This window comes from Lemur catta, chromosome 6, assembly GCF_020740605.2.
Source record: "Lemur catta isolate mLemCat1 chromosome 6, mLemCat1.pri, whole genome shotgun sequence".
NCBI lineage: Eukaryota > Metazoa > Chordata > Mammalia > Primates > Lemuridae > Lemur > Lemur catta.
Genome location: NC_059133.1, coordinates 44,205,315 through 44,224,394, shown reverse-complemented (window position 1 = coordinate 44,224,394; position 19,080 = coordinate 44,205,315). Strand labels below are relative to the sequence as shown.

The 19,080-nt window shown below is 38.2% G+C and overlaps 1 protein-coding gene and 1 pseudogene across 1 annotated transcript in view; both read left to right on the top strand.

Annotated features, from left to right (window-relative positions):
• The first annotated feature begins 1,358 nt into the window (after positions 1 to 1,358).
• On the top strand, positions 1,359 to 13,134 carry LOC123640532 (annotated as a pseudogene).
• Positions 13,070 to 19,080, top strand: part of NUP107 (nucleoporin 107) — a 39,535-nt gene continuing 33,524 nt past the window's right edge. The window contains exons 1-5 of the mRNA XM_045553407.1: positions 13,070 to 13,183; positions 14,909 to 15,000; positions 15,501 to 15,587; positions 16,243 to 16,358; positions 18,922 to 19,066. Coding sequence (XP_045409363.1) covers positions 13,176 to 13,183; positions 14,909 to 15,000; positions 15,501 to 15,587; positions 16,243 to 16,358; positions 18,922 to 19,066 — 448 coding nt within the window. The 5' untranslated portion in view covers positions 13,070 to 13,175. The remainder of the gene's footprint in view (positions 13,184 to 14,908; positions 15,001 to 15,500; positions 15,588 to 16,242; positions 16,359 to 18,921; positions 19,067 to 19,080) is intronic.

Genomic DNA, 19,080 nt, shown 5'->3' with positions numbered 1-19,080 from the left:
CAAAGATAGTTTTCAAACAAAGGTAATATTCACAAGTTTGGGGACAGGGATGTGGACATTTTTGGAAGCCATTAACAGCCTACCAAAAAAATTTTACTAATTTTCAAGTAACAAGTAACCAGCGTGGGTCTACTGCAGGATAATGCAAAACATTCAGCTGAATCAGCAGACCCTGGGATCTCCCTTGCAGATATCCTGAGCACCTTCTAGGAAAGCCCCAGAATTAAGCTACTCTACAGGGATTCTCCTAGGGAAGCCTGGGATCACGTGAGACTTCCATGTGTCTACAAGAAGTCCAGTCTGGACTAGTTCTACAATTCCTGAACCAATACAGTGGCCGGGAATGCTGTTAACTATTGTTGTCCCACAGAATTACCTTCTACTTGTGTTAGTGTACATCCTGTCTACCCTGTATGATTTATATTTTTCGGTGATGACAGAAACCCCATTCCACTGACTTAGATTTGGGAGTCAGTTTGCTATAAATAGCAAACTTTGATTTCCTTTCTTTGCTTTTGATTTTCAGACTGTCCAGAGGGTTTTCCCTTCACCTCACCTCCCATCTTTAAAAAGATATATGTGATTCTGAGACCAAATAGTGTTTATTATATTTTACTTAATTTCTGCACTGAATTGAATGTTTTATTTACTGCTTGAGTATTTTGGTTTGTTTTTTTTAAGAAATGGAAGGTGATAAAAAAAAATCTGATTAGAATAAAGTACACAACATTTCAGCAAGTTAGGGATGGAATTTTTGGAGTTTTATGTTTGTTAGTGCATTCAGCATTAAGGATGGGGTTTCTGTCTGTATAATTCTCGAAAATGAATTTGGACCTTCTCCAGGTAGCCTGTTTACCCATTAATTATTTCAAGTAATGGTGTGAAGAGATTGTAACCATCTGTGTGGTTTACTTGTTTAAGATACAAAGTTATAGTCCTAGAAGTTAAGAGCCATTGTGGAAAAAGTTCTTACTTATTCCTTCCTTTGAATTTTCTGACTTCAATAAAGCATGACTTGGATCATACAAGATTTCAACTGGAGACTTACGGTCTATTTTATTAGAATAAAAGGCAATAATGCTTCCCGAAATACATCCTGGGCTCCTTGCAGAAGCTGCACTATCTGGTAATTACTATTTAGCAAGCAGCTAGCTCTTGAATTTTTCAGAAATTATGAGAACATTACTAGCCAATATCATACCACTAATTACCACTGATTTTATTACACCAGTGCTTTCGTAGAGTATGTCGGTGAAGAAGGAAGTGGCACCTACTACCCCTTCCCCCATCCTTCCACTCTGAACTGATGCAGGATATTCTCATGGTCAGGGCATTCTCCCCTGGGCAGGATGTGGCTAATGACGTATGTAGAATTAATGAGTTGGTGGCCCTAGGCCCCCTGCCAAGGCTCCAAGTCTCCTTCAGGAAAGGTTAAAGAGGGCAGGTCTCAGAATGTCATCTGGACAGGCTGGATATAGAATGCCAATCATGTTAGCCCTGGAAAGTTAAGACATTTTACAACGTTACCTCCTCCACCACTGTCTGTCAGAGGAGAGCCAGTTGCACACTGTTCATTTCCCCAAGGCTATTATATAATAAAGGCATTTTTTCTTAGTTCAGTTACTTCCTCACTCAGAGAAGCAGTGAAATTAGTCTCAGTTGGTTCAACCACTTTATCTCACTCAAAGAAAAGTAACAAATTCTAGGAAGCAAAAGATTTGTGTGGCCTGCACAAAATAAACACTACGTGAGTTAAACCAAAATATATTCAATGTCCAGCCTTAAACCTAGTTTGACTTAACAAAGGGAGATAACCATAATAACAACCTGGAATTATCCACACCGACTTTATTCTTCTGCCATCCTGTGAAACACAAATAGGAGTTTAAGAAGCCTGTCATCTAGGATCTCCAAAACCAATTAAAATGGGAAATGATGAAAGAATAAGAAAAGCCAGAAATGATAGCTTAATTCTTCAGTTCTCTGGCTTGATACTTCCATGAAAGACATTTCTAGATTGAAGAACTGATAAGCTCTGATAGTTGAGAAATAGCAGTATCAGTTATTTCTTAGACACCCTAATGTATGCCACACATTGCTCTAAGCATTTTACATGTGTTAACTCTCACAACGTTATCAAATAGGGGTTATTAGTGTCTCCTAATGGTGCTAATGAATGCATTAAATCAAGAGAATGAAATATTAATTATAAACACTGGAAAATAAAATTATTTTTACTTATGAGTGAATACCTCAAAAGCTCAAAAAATCTATTAGAATTATTCAGGAACTTGGGAAGGTGACTGGATAGAAGATAAATATGCCAAAAATTGATAGTTTTTCTTTATATTTACAACAAATACTTAGAAATTATTATGGAGGTAAATACGACAGAGGCAACACTATAAATGTATTAAGGTATAAAGCTAACAAGAAAGAGCTATTGGCTGGGCAGTGGCTCATGCCTGTAATCCTAACACTTTGAGAGGCCAAGGTGGGAGGATCGCTTGAGGCCAGGAATTCAGGGTTGCAGTGAGCTGTGACTGGGCCTCTGCACTCCAGCCTAGGCAACAGAGCAAGACGAAGGAAGGAAGGAAGGGAGGGAGGGAGCTATTATTAAAACTTTTGAAGGACATAAATTGATCTGTACAAAAATTATATTGAATGGGAAAACCATATCATAAAAATATCACTTGCCCCAAATTAACATGTTAATGTAATGTGACTCCACTCTGAATTTCAACTGGGTGAGGTTTTGAAATTGAAATTGAACTAAATGACCTTAAAGTTCAAGTGAAAGAAGAAATGACAATTTTTTCTTCTTTTCTTTTATTTTGACAATTATTAATCAGTAGAGTAGAATTGAGTCCAGAAGATTCCAGTATACAACAAGTTAATATGTGACAAAAATACATTTCAATAGGAAAGAATGTTATTTAGTAAAATGCTGGCACAACTAGCTATCCATCTGAAAAACATAAAAGTTCGACCCCTATGTCATGCAATATATACTTTCCAGATATATTTAAATTTTTCAAACTATAAAGTAAAACAATAAAAACCTTAGAAGGAAATCTTAGAGATTGAAAGTCTAGAGACAAGGGTAGACCTTCTTAGCCAATTCAGAAAACTCAGAAGTTATCTTTAAAATTAAAATATTTTATATATTTAAATTAAAAACAATAAAATTAAATATAATAAGCCCATGATAAGTCAAAATACATTTAATACCCAAATAAGCTCATGGTAAAGTTGAAAAATCTAAGTCAAACCATCATAAGTTGGGAACTGTCCGTATATATAAATCTAAAACTTATTTGGCAAAATATATTCCAAAGTCAGATTTGGGGAAATGCAAATAAAAGACAAAGAGTTAATATCCATAAAATATAAAAGGTTGTTAGAAGTTGAGAAGAAACAATCCAAAAGAAAAATAGATGAAAGATATGACTAGGCAGTTCAGAGAAGAGCAAATCCAAGTGACCAATAAACATAAAAAGATGCTCTAACTAGTAGCCAGAGAAATACAAATCAAAGTACCAAAGAGTCCAACACAAGGGCAAAAATTGCAGAGAGAACACTATAGTCCTATATATAGTCCTAGAAGAGAGGTTAGAGGGCAAGAAAGGATTCATTTTTTGCTGATGGAAATGTGAGTTGTAAAGCTAACATCTATGAAAATTCAAAATATGCTTATTTGACCCAGCAATTCTACTCCTGATGTCTACACCAAAGAAATCAAAGGATATCTACACAAGATTATGTGTTGCCACACTGTAGAAGAAAAAACAGGGCAAATGCCTATCAATAGAATAATTAAATAAATTATGATTCATGCATAACATAGAACATTATGCAGTCATTAAAAATGAGTTTGATGTTTAAAGGTTGAACTTGGAGGGGTTCCTATGAGGTACTGGATGTAAATAAAGCAAAATACAGAAGACGTGTGATATGTGTGTGTGTGTGTGTGTGTGTGTGTGTGTGTGTGTGTGTGTGTATTACATGAGCCTGGAAGAGGTACTGAAGGATACCTACCGGGTTGTTATCGTGCATTGTCTGGCATGGTGATACAGGAGGGAAAGGGTGAGGAAGTGAAAGGGATCTGAGTAGGTGGGAGAAGAAAAGCAAAAGTCCCGTGGTAGGAAAGAAACAAAATAGGAGCACAAAGAGGTATAGAAAGTCACTGTTAGGAACAAGTAAACAACAGTTTCTGGAATATGAATTTTAAAAGTCATATGAATGTCATGTAAAATATGAGTGTAAATATGGGGGGGGTAGCGTGCAATAAGGAAAGTTCTCATGCTAGCAGGAATATGGATGACTCTTGCGTTATTTCCTTTTCCTTAACATTGTTATGCTATCTTTGGGTAAAAGTAACTTAAATTTTTTTAAAAAAATTATAACCTTATACTTAAAGCAGAAAATCATTCAAAAAACCAAAGGAGTTTCACTTTCTTTTATTACCTGAAATTCAGCCTTTTTACATGGCTGAAGAACTTGAGTTGATCTTGTGAAGGACAAATAGACAGAAGGACTCCCACAGGATGTTAAGAATTTCCTAAAGATTAAGCTCTATCATTTAAAATTACAAATAGGAAGCCAGGATGGATTTTAAAGCACAAATTTACCTAACGCTCTTTTGCAGCACAGACTCAAGCTTCCAAACAAGTTCCAAGGGCAATGTTCATGACAGACACAGCTTTTTCTTAGCATTATATTGCATGGCCAATGCTCGTATTCCATCATTTTATGCTTTTAAATGCACTTCTATTTATAGAAGCTGCATAATTTGCTCTTATATGTCAATACGTTTGTAGCTCAAAATATACTTGAAGTATTTTAAGTCAATTCCTACTCTTGATTTATGAACTAAATATCCTACATTTTCAATTATTAGAATAACACCTTGAAAATTTTGTTTTTTAAAGAATAGCTTCATAACATCATGAATACATGATGTATCTAAGGATACACTTTCACAGGTCCTCTAATTAGAAGATATTTGCTTATGAACAAAGATAATTGTACATATGTGATAACTATCCATCCAAATTTTTAATTATTTGTTACATTGTTACTCAAAAAGTTATCATTACTTCATAATGATGTGTGTCTGTTTTCCCTGTATTCTTTTCAGGCTCCCCCACCCCTACTCCCTCCATCCTTCCCACTACCCTCCCAGCTTCGGCATCACTCTGGGTATGTGAATAACGCATGCCTCCCATCTTCAGACAAACACTGAAGCCTGGACAATGACCTGCATTAGGCAGAGTCTACTGGAAGCTAAAAGCCTTTTACCTGTGTTTTAAGCAGCACAGGAGCAGCCACTCTCTGCCCTTCCACCCCACAATTTTTGTGCAAACCCCAGAGAAGAGGAGAGAACCCCTGTGATGTGTGAGGTTGAATTTCCTGCCCTCAACCTATCAAACCAGACAGGATGAGGGCTCAGTCAGAACTAAGACAACGATAAAAGAAAAAAATTTTAATGTGACTTTTTTGGGCCAGTCAAATTTGTGGGGTAAAGTTCACGCCAGCTACCTTTGCATAATCAAATCTAAACAGAGTATAAATTGAGCTATTTAGAGAAAACAGCAAAACAATGCTCTTCTATGGGCCCTAACAAATCACTCTTCAGAAATGGGAATGTGTGTTGGATTTACAAGATTTCTGGCCAGGCGTGGTGGCCCACGCCTGTAATCCTAGCACTCTGGGAGGCCGAGGAAGGTGGATCATTTGAGCTCAGGAGTTCGAGACCAGCCTGAGCAAGAGTGAGCCCCTGTCTCTACTGAAAATAGAAAGAAATTGGCTGCACAACTAAAAATATATAAAAAAAAATAGCCGGGCATGGTGGCGCATGCCTGTAGTCCCAGCTACTCGGGAGGCTGAGGCAAAAGGATTGCTTGAGCCCAGGAGTTTGAGGTTGCTGTGAGCGAGGCTGATGCCATGGCACTCTAGCCCGGCAACAAAGTGAGACTCTGTCTCAAAAAAAAAAAAAAAAAAAAAAGATTTCTATGCCAAGCAGAGAAGTATGTGAAAACAGGAAAGCAAATTGCATACATTGCAATAATAGTTTCGTGGTTTAGCTGGTGAATGTCCTGTATCAAGAAGGGGTAATGATTTTAGTTTTTCAATTGCCCCCAAGATCATTTCCATTATTGATGAGGTCTGTCTGTAGTCATTGCAATTGATTTATTTGTCTTGCAAACTTTTTGTCAGCAAATTTACCACTACCTCAAAAATGTCACTAGCTATGTTTAAGATATAGTACTAGAAGCACAAGCCACAATGAAAACCTATACTGAGCTAACCCTTACTGTCTGAATTCTAAGAAGCAATAATGTATTTATGATTTCATGTTAAAAATCTCCCAGATATCAACGTTTGAATCCCAATTCAGTAATAAAACGGTAATTTGAAATTAGGAAGTTTTACATTTCACCATTCTATATTCCTCTTCAAATTGAACACAGTTTGAAAGAATTGAGGAGAAACTATAAAACATAAATTATTTGAGGATTCTTCCTTGTTTTTAAGCTCCACAAGATTGAGATGATAAAGACATCGTTTGATGTGGTACAGAGTACTGTGCAGTATCTAAACTTGAGAGAATAAAATAAAAGTGAAAATAAATTACAATCTGATTACACATATGTAGATTACTCATGCTAAAATATTGTTTGAGGAATTGAATGCAATAGTGTTCATTGAAAATGACCCGCTCATTCAACAAAAATGTACTGGGCACCTACTAAGTGTCAATAGGCAGAAGTGAATAAAATATAGCCCCTGGTTTCTTAAAGCTGAATAAAATAGCAAACATTTATTGAGCTATTTACAGAAAACACCAAAACAATGTTCTTCTTTTTTTTTTTTTTTTTTGAGACAGAGTCTCACTCTGTTGCCCAGGCTAGAGTGAGTGCCGTGGCGTCAGCCTAGCTCACAGCAACCTCAAACTCCTGGGCTTAAGTGATCCTACTGCCTCAGCCTCCCGAGTAGCTGGGACTACAGGCATGCACCACCATGCCCGGCTAATTTTTGCTATATATTTTTAGTTGACCAGATCATTTCTTTCTATTTTTAGTAGAGATGGGGGGTCTCACTCTTGCTCAGGCTGGTTTCGAACTCCTGACCTCGAGCGATCCACCCGCCTCGGCCTCCCAGAGTGCTAGGATTACAGGTGTGAGCCACGGTGCCCGGCCAACGATGTTCTTCTAAGGGCCCTAATAAATCACTCTTTGGAAATGTGAATGTGTGTTGGATTTATAGGATTTCTAGGCCAAGCAGAGAAGTATGGGATTATGTTGTGCATTGTAATATTATCCGTTTATTGAGTGTTTATGTCAAAACTGTCCTAAGTGATTTACATATGTTAACTCATTTAATCCTCACAATAAATCTATCATGTTGGTACAATTATTTTTGTTTTACAAAGGCATAGAAGGAGTAATTTGCTAAGGTTTCATTGAGTAAGTGGGGACCTCAGGATTCAACCCAAGGAGTTTTTGTGTTCTTTACCACCTCTCGACTGTTACATAAATTTTATTTATTTATTTGTTTATTAATCTATTTATTTATTTCAGACAGAGTTTTGCTCTGTTGCCCACACTAGAGTGCCGTGGTGTCAGCCTAGCTCACTGCAACTTCAAACTCCTGGGTTCAAGCGATCCTCCTGCCTCAGCCTTCTAAGTAGCTGGGACTAAAGGCCCACACCACCATGCCTGGCTAATTTTTTTCTATTTTTAGCAGAGACGGGGTTTCTCTGGCCCTTGCTCAGGCTGCTCTCGAACTCCTGAGCTCAAGTGATCCTCCTGCCTTGGCCTAACAGTTACATAAATATTATTTAATTCCCAGTGTAAACTTTTCAGGACAATACTCTTATTCTCTCAATTTTTTTTTTTTTGAGACAGTGTCTTACTTTGTTGCCCAGGCTGGAGTGCAGTGGCATGATGATAGCTTACTTCAGCCTCCAACTCCTGGGCTCAAGCTATCCTCCTGCCTCAGCCTCCCAAGTAGGTGGGACTACAGACACACACCACTACGCCCAGCTAATTTTTCTATTTTTAGGGGAGACAGGGGCCTTACTCTTACTCTGGCTGGTTTTGAACTCGTGAGCTCAAGCAATCCTCTCGCCTCAGCCTCCCAGAGTGCTAGGATTACAGGCGTGAGCCACTGCGCTTGGCCAATGAATAATTTTTTATATGAAAAGATGTTCCTATTGTTAAGTGAATAAGCAGATTATAGAACAGTGTTATAGTATAATTCCATTTGTTCCAGTTATTAATTGCCACATAAAAAGCCACAACAAAATGTAGTGGCATATGGCCGGGCGCGGTGGCTCACGCCTGTAATCCTAGCACTCTGGGAGGCCGAGGCGGGTGGATCGCTCGAGGTCAGGAGTTCGAGACCAGCCTGAGCAAGAGCGAGACCCCGTCTCTACTAAAAAAATAGAAAGAAATTATCTGGCCAACTAAAATATATATAGCAAAAATTAGCCGGGCATGGTGGCGCATGCCTGTAGTCCCAGCTACTCGGGAGGCTGAGGCAGTAGGATCGCTTAAGCCCAGGAGTTTGAGGTTGCTGTGAGCTAGGCTGATGCCATGGCACTCACTCTAGCCCAGGCAAAAAAGTGAGACACTGTCTCCAAAAAAAAAAAAAAAAAAAACAAAATGTAGTGGCATAAAACAATATATTATTAACTCTCTTGGTTTTGTGAATTAAGTGGACTTAGCCGGGTAATCATTGAGGAGGGTATTTCATGCAACTGTATTCAGATATAGTCCATTGAATCATAAGAATTCTTTCATTCTCTCCCTTTGTTTATGTCTATTTTCTTAGCTTTCTGTAAGAGACACTTGTATTGGATTTGTACTAAGAAAACCAGTACTAGTTATTTAAAATTTAGCAAAATGGAAGTTGCCTGAGAAGGAAAGGAGAGAGAAAGAAAAGACAGCAGCTAGAGGGGAGTATCAGGTGATTGGACGCTTTCTTTTGGAGGGGATTTAGGAGGGGTTAGTTCAACAGATTTTGAAACTGAGACAAACAGAACTCATATACCATCTAATGGGAGTAAGAAATACTCAATGACACCTATGTAGTAGTCCTGCACCCTGCCTCCTCAATGTATTTGAAAGTGCTGATCATGAGGAAACAATCAGATAAATCCAAAGTGAAAAAGATTCTGCAAACTCATCTGAACTCTTGAAGAGTTCAATGACTTAAAAGAAAAAAAGACGTCTGGGTGACTATTCTTAATTACAGGAGAACAAAGAGACATGACAGTTAATGCATAATCGTATATCGGATCCTGTACAAAGAGGGGCAATTATAAAGGACATTATTGGAGCAACTGGGGAAATTTGCATTTTAATTATAGTATTCTGTATGTATTAATTGTTAGAGTGTTTGTTTTATTGTGACTAACTAGGAGCATGTCTTGTTCTTGTTTGAGGAGTGCCACAGAACAAAATTTCAACAAATTGAATTTTAAGGATCTAATTGGCATTTTTATTAGTGATTCATGAATTCGGCAGCATCTCATCTACAAAACAGAGGGAGCTTGAGTGAACTGAGCAGAGATGGTGGGCTTTATAGGCAGAAAAGGGCTGAAGAAAGCAGAAATAAGGAAAAAAAAACAGTTTGGTCATTTCTAAGTTACTTTCTTCTCTAGGGTTAACACAGAGGGGATTTCCCTATTGTCCTGGCTCAAGTAGACTGGGGATCTTCTGATGCACTGCTGTGAATCTCCTGTTTTTTTGAAAACTGGTCCATTTTTGTTTGTTTGTTTAAAGATGGGGATCTCACTATGTTCCCAGGATGGACTTGAACTCCCGGGCCTGACTAATCCTCCTGCCTCAGCCTCCAGAGTATGTGGGACTACAGGGATCATTTTAAAGTTCAGTTTGATTACATGGCACCTAGCATGAGGCTCAGTCCAAACAATGGCCCCCTATAAATTTTATTTAATGGGAGATACATGCTGAAGTATCTAGGGGTGAAGTTTCACTATATCTATAACTACCTAGACAGTTCAGCCAAAAACAAAAAGAGAGACATCAATTGTGGGGAAATACAACCATTGGTGATTCTAGATGAAGAGTATATTGACGTCTATCTGTACTGTTTTTATTTATTTATTTATTTTTGAGACAGAGTCTCACTCTGTTGCCCGGGCTAGAGTGCCGTGGCGTCAGCCTGGCTCACAGCAACCTCAAACTCCTGGGCTCAAGCAATCCAACTGCTTCAGCCTCCTGAGTAGCTGGGACTACAGGAATGCACCACCATGCCCGGCTAATTTTTTCTATATATATTTTTAGCTGTCCATATAATTTCTTTCCATTTTTTTAGTAGAGACAGGGTCTCACTCTTGCTCAGGTTGGTCTCCAACTCCTAAGCTCAAACGATCCCCCACCCACTGCCTCGGCCTCCCAGAGTGCTAGGATTACAGGCGTGAGCCACCGCGCCCAGCCTGTACTGTTTTTACATAGTACAAACCTAAATACTGTAGGTTTGAAATTTTTCAAAATGAAAAATTGGTGGTGGTGGAGGGGTTGTAATGATATTTGATTTCCTCAGCTGTTGGGGATAAGGGAGGTGAAGAGTGCTCTAAGTTAGATAGTTCAAGTTTGAGTATCTTTGGGATGGTTGCTTTCTGGCCTTTAGCTCCTTAGGAGCTGTGCTGTCCCAGACCTTTTCTCTAGTTTCTTAACAATTCCACGAGCACCTGATATGCTTCCAGTAAATTCCCTGTTGTTTAAGTTAACCATAGTGAATTTCTGTCATTGCAACCAAGAACATTAAGCATACAAGGGCTGTCCAGAAAGTATTCAGCCATATAATATGTTCTCATTGCGGTAACAATGGCTAGAGGCTTTCTGCACAGCCCTTATAAAGCTACCATGTATATAATAAACACCACATAAGAAGTTTATTCCACACAGTTTTAAGGTAATCAAATGAACATATTTTGAAATATTTGAGGAACGTATGATGTTCATGCCTACCTAAATGTGTCAAAAGTGAAACTCAAGGCACTTCCCAACAAGTTTTCTCTCTTTGCATATGAACCGAACATAGTGCTAATTTTTGGCCCCAAAACTGCTCCTCTTTTTTATTGTGTGCCTCATGGTCAATCACATCAAGTACACTTTAAGTACATTACATGAATAAAACAGATTGGAATTCAGTTGGGGACACATGGCAAGAACCTGGGCCACTGGCTCACACTTTGAATAAATTTGCCTTGGCACTGACGAAAATCATCAAGACCACATTTCACTTTCCATAAGAACAAGTATACTTTTGGACAGGAAAATTAGGAGGTAAGGAGAATGAGAGAGCCCCTTAACACTTCAGTGACCTGCCATGTACTGTGTACACCTGACATCTTGTTTTTAATCCTTACAACTCTGCAGTAAAGGTATTGTTATTTCCATTCTACAGATGAGGAATCTGCACGCACAGAGGGTTTGAGTCTAGATAGAGCCCAAAGCCATGTTTTTTCAAAATGCCATGTTGTCTTTGAGTGGATAAGCTACGAAGAGGCCTTCCTGGGAACCACATTTCCCAGAATTAGAGCAGAATGTAAATGCCTAAAGCAAAACTTTGACTGATTTCCTCTTTTTCAGCTGGAACCGTGGAGGGTATTGAAGAGAAGAAAAAGAAGATTCCTGCTATGTCAGAAACCCATAAGAAAAAGTGAAGGAATTTTGCAGAGCTGAAGATCAAGTGCCTGAAAAAGCAATTTGCCCAAAAGATGCTTTGAAAGGTGAGGAGAAACCTGTACCTGTGAAAAAGCTAAGCATTATCACAAAGAATACAGGCAAATGTACAGAACTGAGATTCCAATGGCTAGGATGGCAAGAAAAGCTGGCAACTTCTATGTACCTGTGGAACCCAAATTGTCATTTGTCATCAGGATCAGAGATATCAGTGATATGAGCCCAGAGGTCTGAAAGGTGTTGCAGTTTCTTTGTTTTCACCAGATCTTCAATGGCAACTTTGTTAAACTCAAAAAGGCTTCAGTTAACATGGCTGAGAATTGTTGAACCATATACTGCATGGGGAAACCAAAACCTCCAATCAGTAAATGAACTGAGCTACAAGTGTGGTTATGGTAGAATCAATAAGCGAACTGCTTTGACAGATAACTCTTTGCTAGATCAATCTCTTGGTAAATATGGCATCATCTGACTGGAGGATCTCACATACGAGATTTATATGTTGGAAAACGCTTCAAAGAGTCAAACAACTTTCTGTGACCCTTCAAATTATCTTCCCCACAAGGTGGAATGAAGAAACAAACCACCTATTTTGTAGAAGGTGGAGATGTTAACAACAGAAAAGACCATATTAACAGGTTTATTAGACGCATGAACTATAAGGTGTCTACCATTATTTTTGCAACCTGGTCAGTTAATAAAGTCACTGCTTTCAAATTGGAAAAAACAAAAACCCAAACAAAACTGATTCCTTCCAGACCAGAATATACTACTTTTTGCCTAGATGGCACTTTGAAATAGAAGGCAATAATATCAACTTTTATGCTTGCTTTTTGAATTTTTAAGACAGGTAATCCTTTTCTCTTTAAAAGGGAAAAACTACCAAATAAAGGCCAAATAGCAATTATGGAAAACAATGTCAAAAATTACACCACAAGGAGGAGAGTGCACTGAAAGAGACCCCCAAGGTGTGGGGCAGAGCCTGTACATCTAAATTCCAAGAACAGGCGCTTTCTGACAGAGAATACCAGGAAGTGACTTCACATTTTTCCAGACTATCAATATACTTTATGTTTCCCAGTAGGATAACCCAGCGCCTGGACCACGCCCACAAATGTTGGTCTGGCAAAGCGGCGGCAGCGAGTCCCGGCTAAATGCAGCCGGGCCCGCCCCCTTCCCCGCCCCTTCCCCGCCCCGGTCCTGCTCGGCCCCGCCCAGCACCCTCAGGCACTGGCAAACTTTCGCGCCTGCGCCCACGGGGCCTGCGGCAGTAGGCGGAAGTTGCGCGTGCGCTGGGTGGGAACGCTGTTTCTTTTCCCCCACCCTTTTTCTCTGGGGCTGGGTTAGCGAGAGGGTGCTTCCGGGTCGGAGGGTTTGTTTCCGGAGAGCGGGAAGGCTGAAACGCGGTGGCTAAGCTGGAGCCAAGCTTGCTTCTGGGTGGAGAAGGCTGTAGCCATGGACAGGTCAGTTCTGGTGGTGACAGCTGGATCCGGAGTCTTGTCCCTCCTGTCTGTCGGCGGAACGAAATAGGCGAAACCAGACTCCCAGAGGAAGCCGAGGAGGTCCCGGGTGCTACCCCTAGGACACCTTTCCCTGGCAGGGAGTTTCGGCAACTGATGGAGGAAAGGCCGCTTGGTGTGGGTGGGGATAATGGTAATCCCCTACCTTCCCACTACGCTCCACGTTCTAAGATCTGTTCGGTGCTTTCAGGCAACAGCATCGTTCGCTACTGGGGTGGGCGGAGTAGGTGGTGGCTCGGCATTCAAGATTCTAAGAGACCAGCCTGAGATCACAAAGCCAGTTAGTGACGATGCTGGGATCTCAGGCCAGACTTTCTGATTCCAGGTGCCGGCATCAGATAGTTACTGAGTTCCTCCTAGGATCTGGGCACTATACTAGCTGCCTGCAACAAAGATTAGTTATTCCAGGCCTTTGAACTTGGGGAATTCGTTGTGTAATGGAGGAGACAACCAAGCAATGTAAGGTGGTAAGTGTTTTGGAGCAAGGAAGTCTCCCTGTCACGATAGCTATCAGGAAGACCTTTCAAAGAAGGTAACTTTCTCTCTGGTCTTTGAAGAATTATTACTACTCAAAAACATTGAGTGCCAACTATGTGACTGCCATCGTACATTTAATCTTAAAAACAATCCTATGAAGATAGGTATTGTCATCCTCTTTTCATAGATAACACTGAGGCTAAAAGAGGTTAAGGAACTTGCTCAAAGTTAAGCTAATGAGTAGAAGAACCAGGTTGCCAACCTGGATCTGTGTGACTGTAGCCTCCATGAGGCTGTTTGAGGAGTAAGTACGTGTTCACCAGGTGGAAAAGGGGGCAAATGTAGGCCTCTGTAAAAGAAACATGTTCAAAGCTGTGAGGATATGAAAAAAAAGTACATAGTTTGTGTAGCTGAAAGGTCACATGCAGTGTATGTTTGTATGGGAGTGATGCTTGTGGCTGAATATAAGGCTGAACCCCTCAACTGGGGTCATGTTGTAAGTATCATGCTAGGAAATTTGAACTTGATTCTATAGGCCAGAGAGAGCTATCTGAAAGTTTTAAATGGAGGAAAAGCATGTTGGATTCTTATCTTAAAACACAGGTCTTTTAATCCACACGATTGAGTTTCTAGACCTTCAGTGAGAATGATAGTGGTGCGACAGGAGAGAGAGACCCTGGGGAGAAATAACTTGAAGGGTCATTTCTCTCCAATTTACTGGAACTTTTTTACTTACTCTCCCATCTCACCAACTCTTTTTTTTTTTTTAATAGCACCCATGGTTTGAAGTATTTCGGAGACTGCAGAAAATCTTTTCAGAGAGTTCTTGCAGTTAGTTAATTCCTCAATCCAACAGGGGAAAGATTTACCTTTATGAAGCAATTACCTAAAGCAGTGTTATAACATAGATTCCAAGTGTTGAAATAATAAATCTCTAGGAGAAAATAACATACCGAGTATTAGAAAGTCAAAGAAGTCTTTGTGCAGGTAAGATTTAAGTGGGACTTTGAGGAGTAAGCAGGATTTGGAACCGAGAGGGCATTCTCAGCAAAAAAAAAATCTAAGACTAGGCTACTGGAATAACCTATATCTTAACTGATTCAGGGTCCTTTGCACCAATAATGATGATAAAATTTTTTGTAAATGCTACATTCTCATTTTATTTACATGAGCTTGATTATACTGTCTTAGGAGTGGCTTTGGAGAGATGTCATCCCCTGTGATCCGGGAGGCAGAGGTGACGCGGACTGCACGGAAACAGAGTGCTCAAAAAAGAGTTTTAAGTATCCTTTACATTTTAAGCATTGTTATAAAAATTGCAACATATTTGGAATCAGTGTCATAGAATTTTCTTTTTATGAGGGGTATTAAATGTCAGTTATAATAAAATCCTGTAGAAATTAGTTTTTTTCACTCCACAGATAGGTTATTTTATAAATATAATGCTAAAATTTAATGAGATTAAGATTTATGTTTCCCTGAAAATAAGGATATTCCACTTTACTGCTACCATATTATGGTTACCTTCTACTGAGGTTATGTTTCCTTTTTTAATTGGAAATCTGACTAAAAACTCTTATTTCAATGTGTTATCTAAGACTGACATCTGAGAATTTAAATGGCAGAGGAAATTGTAGTTATTTACTCTTTGCATAGAAAAATGAAAAATACCTTGTTCTTGAAAAATGTATTTACATACATAATTTGTATAGTAAAAATATGGTTAATTCCAACTTTAATGATCTCTTTTCTACATAGAAAACTTTTCTTAACTTTTCTACAGTTCGGGCATCCCAAGAGGATAATTTTGGTAATACAACACCAAGAAACCAGGCTATTCCTCGAACACCCAGCTCATTTCGACAGCCTTGTAAGATTTTTTGCATTTAAAGCATTTAATAACAACAGTAATTATAATAGTGGCTAATTATTATTGTATACATAATAACTATAGTATTTGGTTGCAGTATCAATAATTAAGCACAAATAATAATGATTGCAGTTATTATTTGTTGAAATCTTACCATGAGCAAGGCACTGTACTTTACATAAATATAGAGTAACCATGACATAGTTATTGTTATCTCTATTTTACCAAAACTGGAAGCAAAACATGTAATACAGGTAATAAATATGTAAATAATGGAACTAGGATTCAATGATCTATTTACTCCAAAGTGTATGCCTGCTATACTATTAATATATTGCCTCGGTATGCTTTATAAAATTAGAATATGCAGAATCCATTGAGTCATTAGTGTCTTTAACTGCTCATTTATGTTATAATGAAAGCATCTGTATTTACAGTAAAATTTTTCCTGATAGGCTCAGTAGTATCCAGAGGTCAAATTTAGAAAAATAAATTAAATCTTTGTATCATGGAAATGTTAACATTTAAGGTATTTGTTAGGTTAGAATCTAAGTAATTGAAAACAAAAATTGTTTATTCTTTATTGTTTGCTTACTTTATTTTGATAATCAATGTTCATGCACCTTGAGTTCTTTTACTAACCTCTTGTTTGTAGTTACCCCACCAAACCGAAGCTTTCTAAGGCAGCCAGATGTTTCCTCCATTCTTGGAACAGGAGGGAGGTCTCCCCGGCTTACACAGTCTTCAGGGTTCTTGGGCAATCTGTCCATGGTATGTAGAAAAATAGGGCTGAAAACTTCTCCTTTTTATAAAAGTATAATATTTGGCTTAAAAACTTTTTAATTAAAATTAAAGTCATATCATAAAAATAACTCTAGGTTATGTGGATTGAAATGATTGATTAGACACTCAAAAAACTGAAAACCCTACACATCTCATGTCATAGGTGGAAACTGTGACAACAGCAACATTTTGATGCAGATAAATTGTTTTAATCTGGCAGTTTGCTGCCCAGAAGAAATATATTCTGTGGTCATTTGCTGATGGCTATAAAAGCTGAGCCCTGCTTTGAAGCATAGAAGAGTAGGAATCCAGGGATGATACATGAAGAATTTCATGAGGAAGACGGACAATGTATTAAAGGGGATAAAAGAGAAAATAGGAAAAAGTAGATACAATGCTCTTTAGGAATCACTGTAGTACAGTATTAAAAATAGTGGATGGAATGTTATGTAAACTGATGCAGAATGACTTCACCTGTGTTTTAAAAATACTCTATAGAAAAGAAAGAATTATATCTGAGAAGAAGGAAACAGAAGAGTTATGTTGGAGTAGTAGAGTATTATGGCATATTTAGTACCAAAAGGAAGACATGTTTCTTCTGTCTGTAGCTCTGTGTTATTAAAAAGGCACAGAGATTTTTATGCACATGTGAAATTGTCTAAATTAGGTGTTTTTTTGAAGTTTTTGTGTAAAACCTCTCCTTGTCACAGAAGGTGAAATCAATCTTTAGAATTTATTCTAGTTGCCTGGGCACGGTGGCTCATGCCTATAATCCTAGCACTTTGGGAGGGCGAGGCTGGAGGATTGCCTGAGGCCAGGAGTTCAAGACCAGCCTGAGTAAGAGTGAGACCCTGTCTCTATAATAGAAAAATTAACTAGGCATAGTGGCGTGTGCCTGTAGTCACAGCTACTTGGGAGACTGAGGCAGGAGGATCATTTGAGCCCAGGCATTTGAGGTTGCAGTGAGCTATGATCATGCCATTGCACTCTAGCCCAGGTGACAGAGTGAGACTCTGTAAAAAGAAAAAAGAAAAAATTCATTATAGTCTTACGGATTTTTGGAGTGTTAAGTAAACAATGATCTAGTCATTGAACAATTTTACTTTGCTTATGAAACTGGTTATTTTGGCAGTGTCTGTTTCGTGTTACTAAAAATATAAGTGAATCAGCCATTTCTGGGTTTAAGGAAAAGAGGATGGCTTTATGATTATACTGCCTCAGAACTGTAAGATTAATAGTAAAATTGTTGTTCTCTTAAAGGCCAGAATAGAGAAAATGTCCATTGATTATTATAAAATTACTTTGTAGTCAAAGATATTTTTCCATTTTATTTTGCTAATTTTAATATCAGCCATGACAGGTGGTCTTGGATATAGGTTCCCCTAAAAGAAGTAATATTATTTGCTGTGTTGATATTTTTACCATATGTCTGGCTACCAAGATTTGATTTTGGACCAAAGTATTTTTCTGAAAATAAAATGTCATTGTTTAAGATGTTCAGTTTTATACTTATAATGCTAAGTACTTGGAAGTGAACTGGTAATCAGTCTCTAGAAGCTGCAGCTAAGCAGCCCTCATCCCATAGTTACTACCTCAAGAACATATAAGGTCCCAGCACCCATCTTTAGCTTTTTCCTAGGGAAGACTGATTTATTTTTTTACCTTTTTTTTGAGACAGAATCTTACAAAATAACATTTTGTAAAATGTTATTGGCTAATATCAGTAGGTAAAATAAAGTCCTATCTCAATAAGGTTCACCTCAATTTTTCAGTTTTCAGAAATTGTACAGGACAAATGACCCAGTTGTTCTTCAACAAATGAATGGCAATGGGAAAAAGGATTAGGGAGGAACTTATAGGCTAAAAGACTTAAGAGCTGTATCAAGCAAATGCAGTCTGTTAACCTTGTTTAGATCCTGGTTTAAACACAAAAAATTTGACACAACTGAGGAAATCTGAACACTTAATGAAAGTGAAATATATGAGTATATATAATATCAATATTTGAAATAAAGGAATTACTTGTGTGTGTTGGTTATATGTTTTATTAGTATTATACTCTTACTATGTCTCACGGAGATGGACTGAAGTATTTATGAATGAAATGGTATGATATCAGGGGATTCTAAAGTAATGTTAGGGAAGTACATGTGGGTGCAGATGAAACAAAATCAGTCAGATGTTGGTAGGTGCTAAAGCTGGGCAATGGGATCATGGAGGCTTACTCTGTTATTCTTTTGAACATGGTTGAAAATATCCATAACAAAAAGTTTTTTAAAAATCACTTTTATTTAAAATCCAGGCATGAGCCACAATAATAATGTTATCTTTAAATCACTTACAAAATGTGATTGGCTTCTTCAAAAAGCATGTAGTACAAAGAAGAAAAAAATTTTGAAAAACATAATTTTCTTAACAAAATAACCCCAGTGGCTGTTTTTTAAAAATGAAAAATACATGTGTACAATTTTTTTAAACCGTATTCAGTATTATTTATTCACTCAATGACAGTAACTCACTTTACTGTATTTTTCTTTCTTTCTTTTTTAAGGTAACTAATCTAGATGACAGTAACTGGACAGCTGCATTTTCAGCACAGCGTTTGGGGCTCTTCACAAACGTGGAGCCCCACAATGTAACAGAAGATATAACTCTCAGTGCTGTTATGTTACGGGAGGATGATCCTGGAGAAGCTGGTAAAATGGCTTTG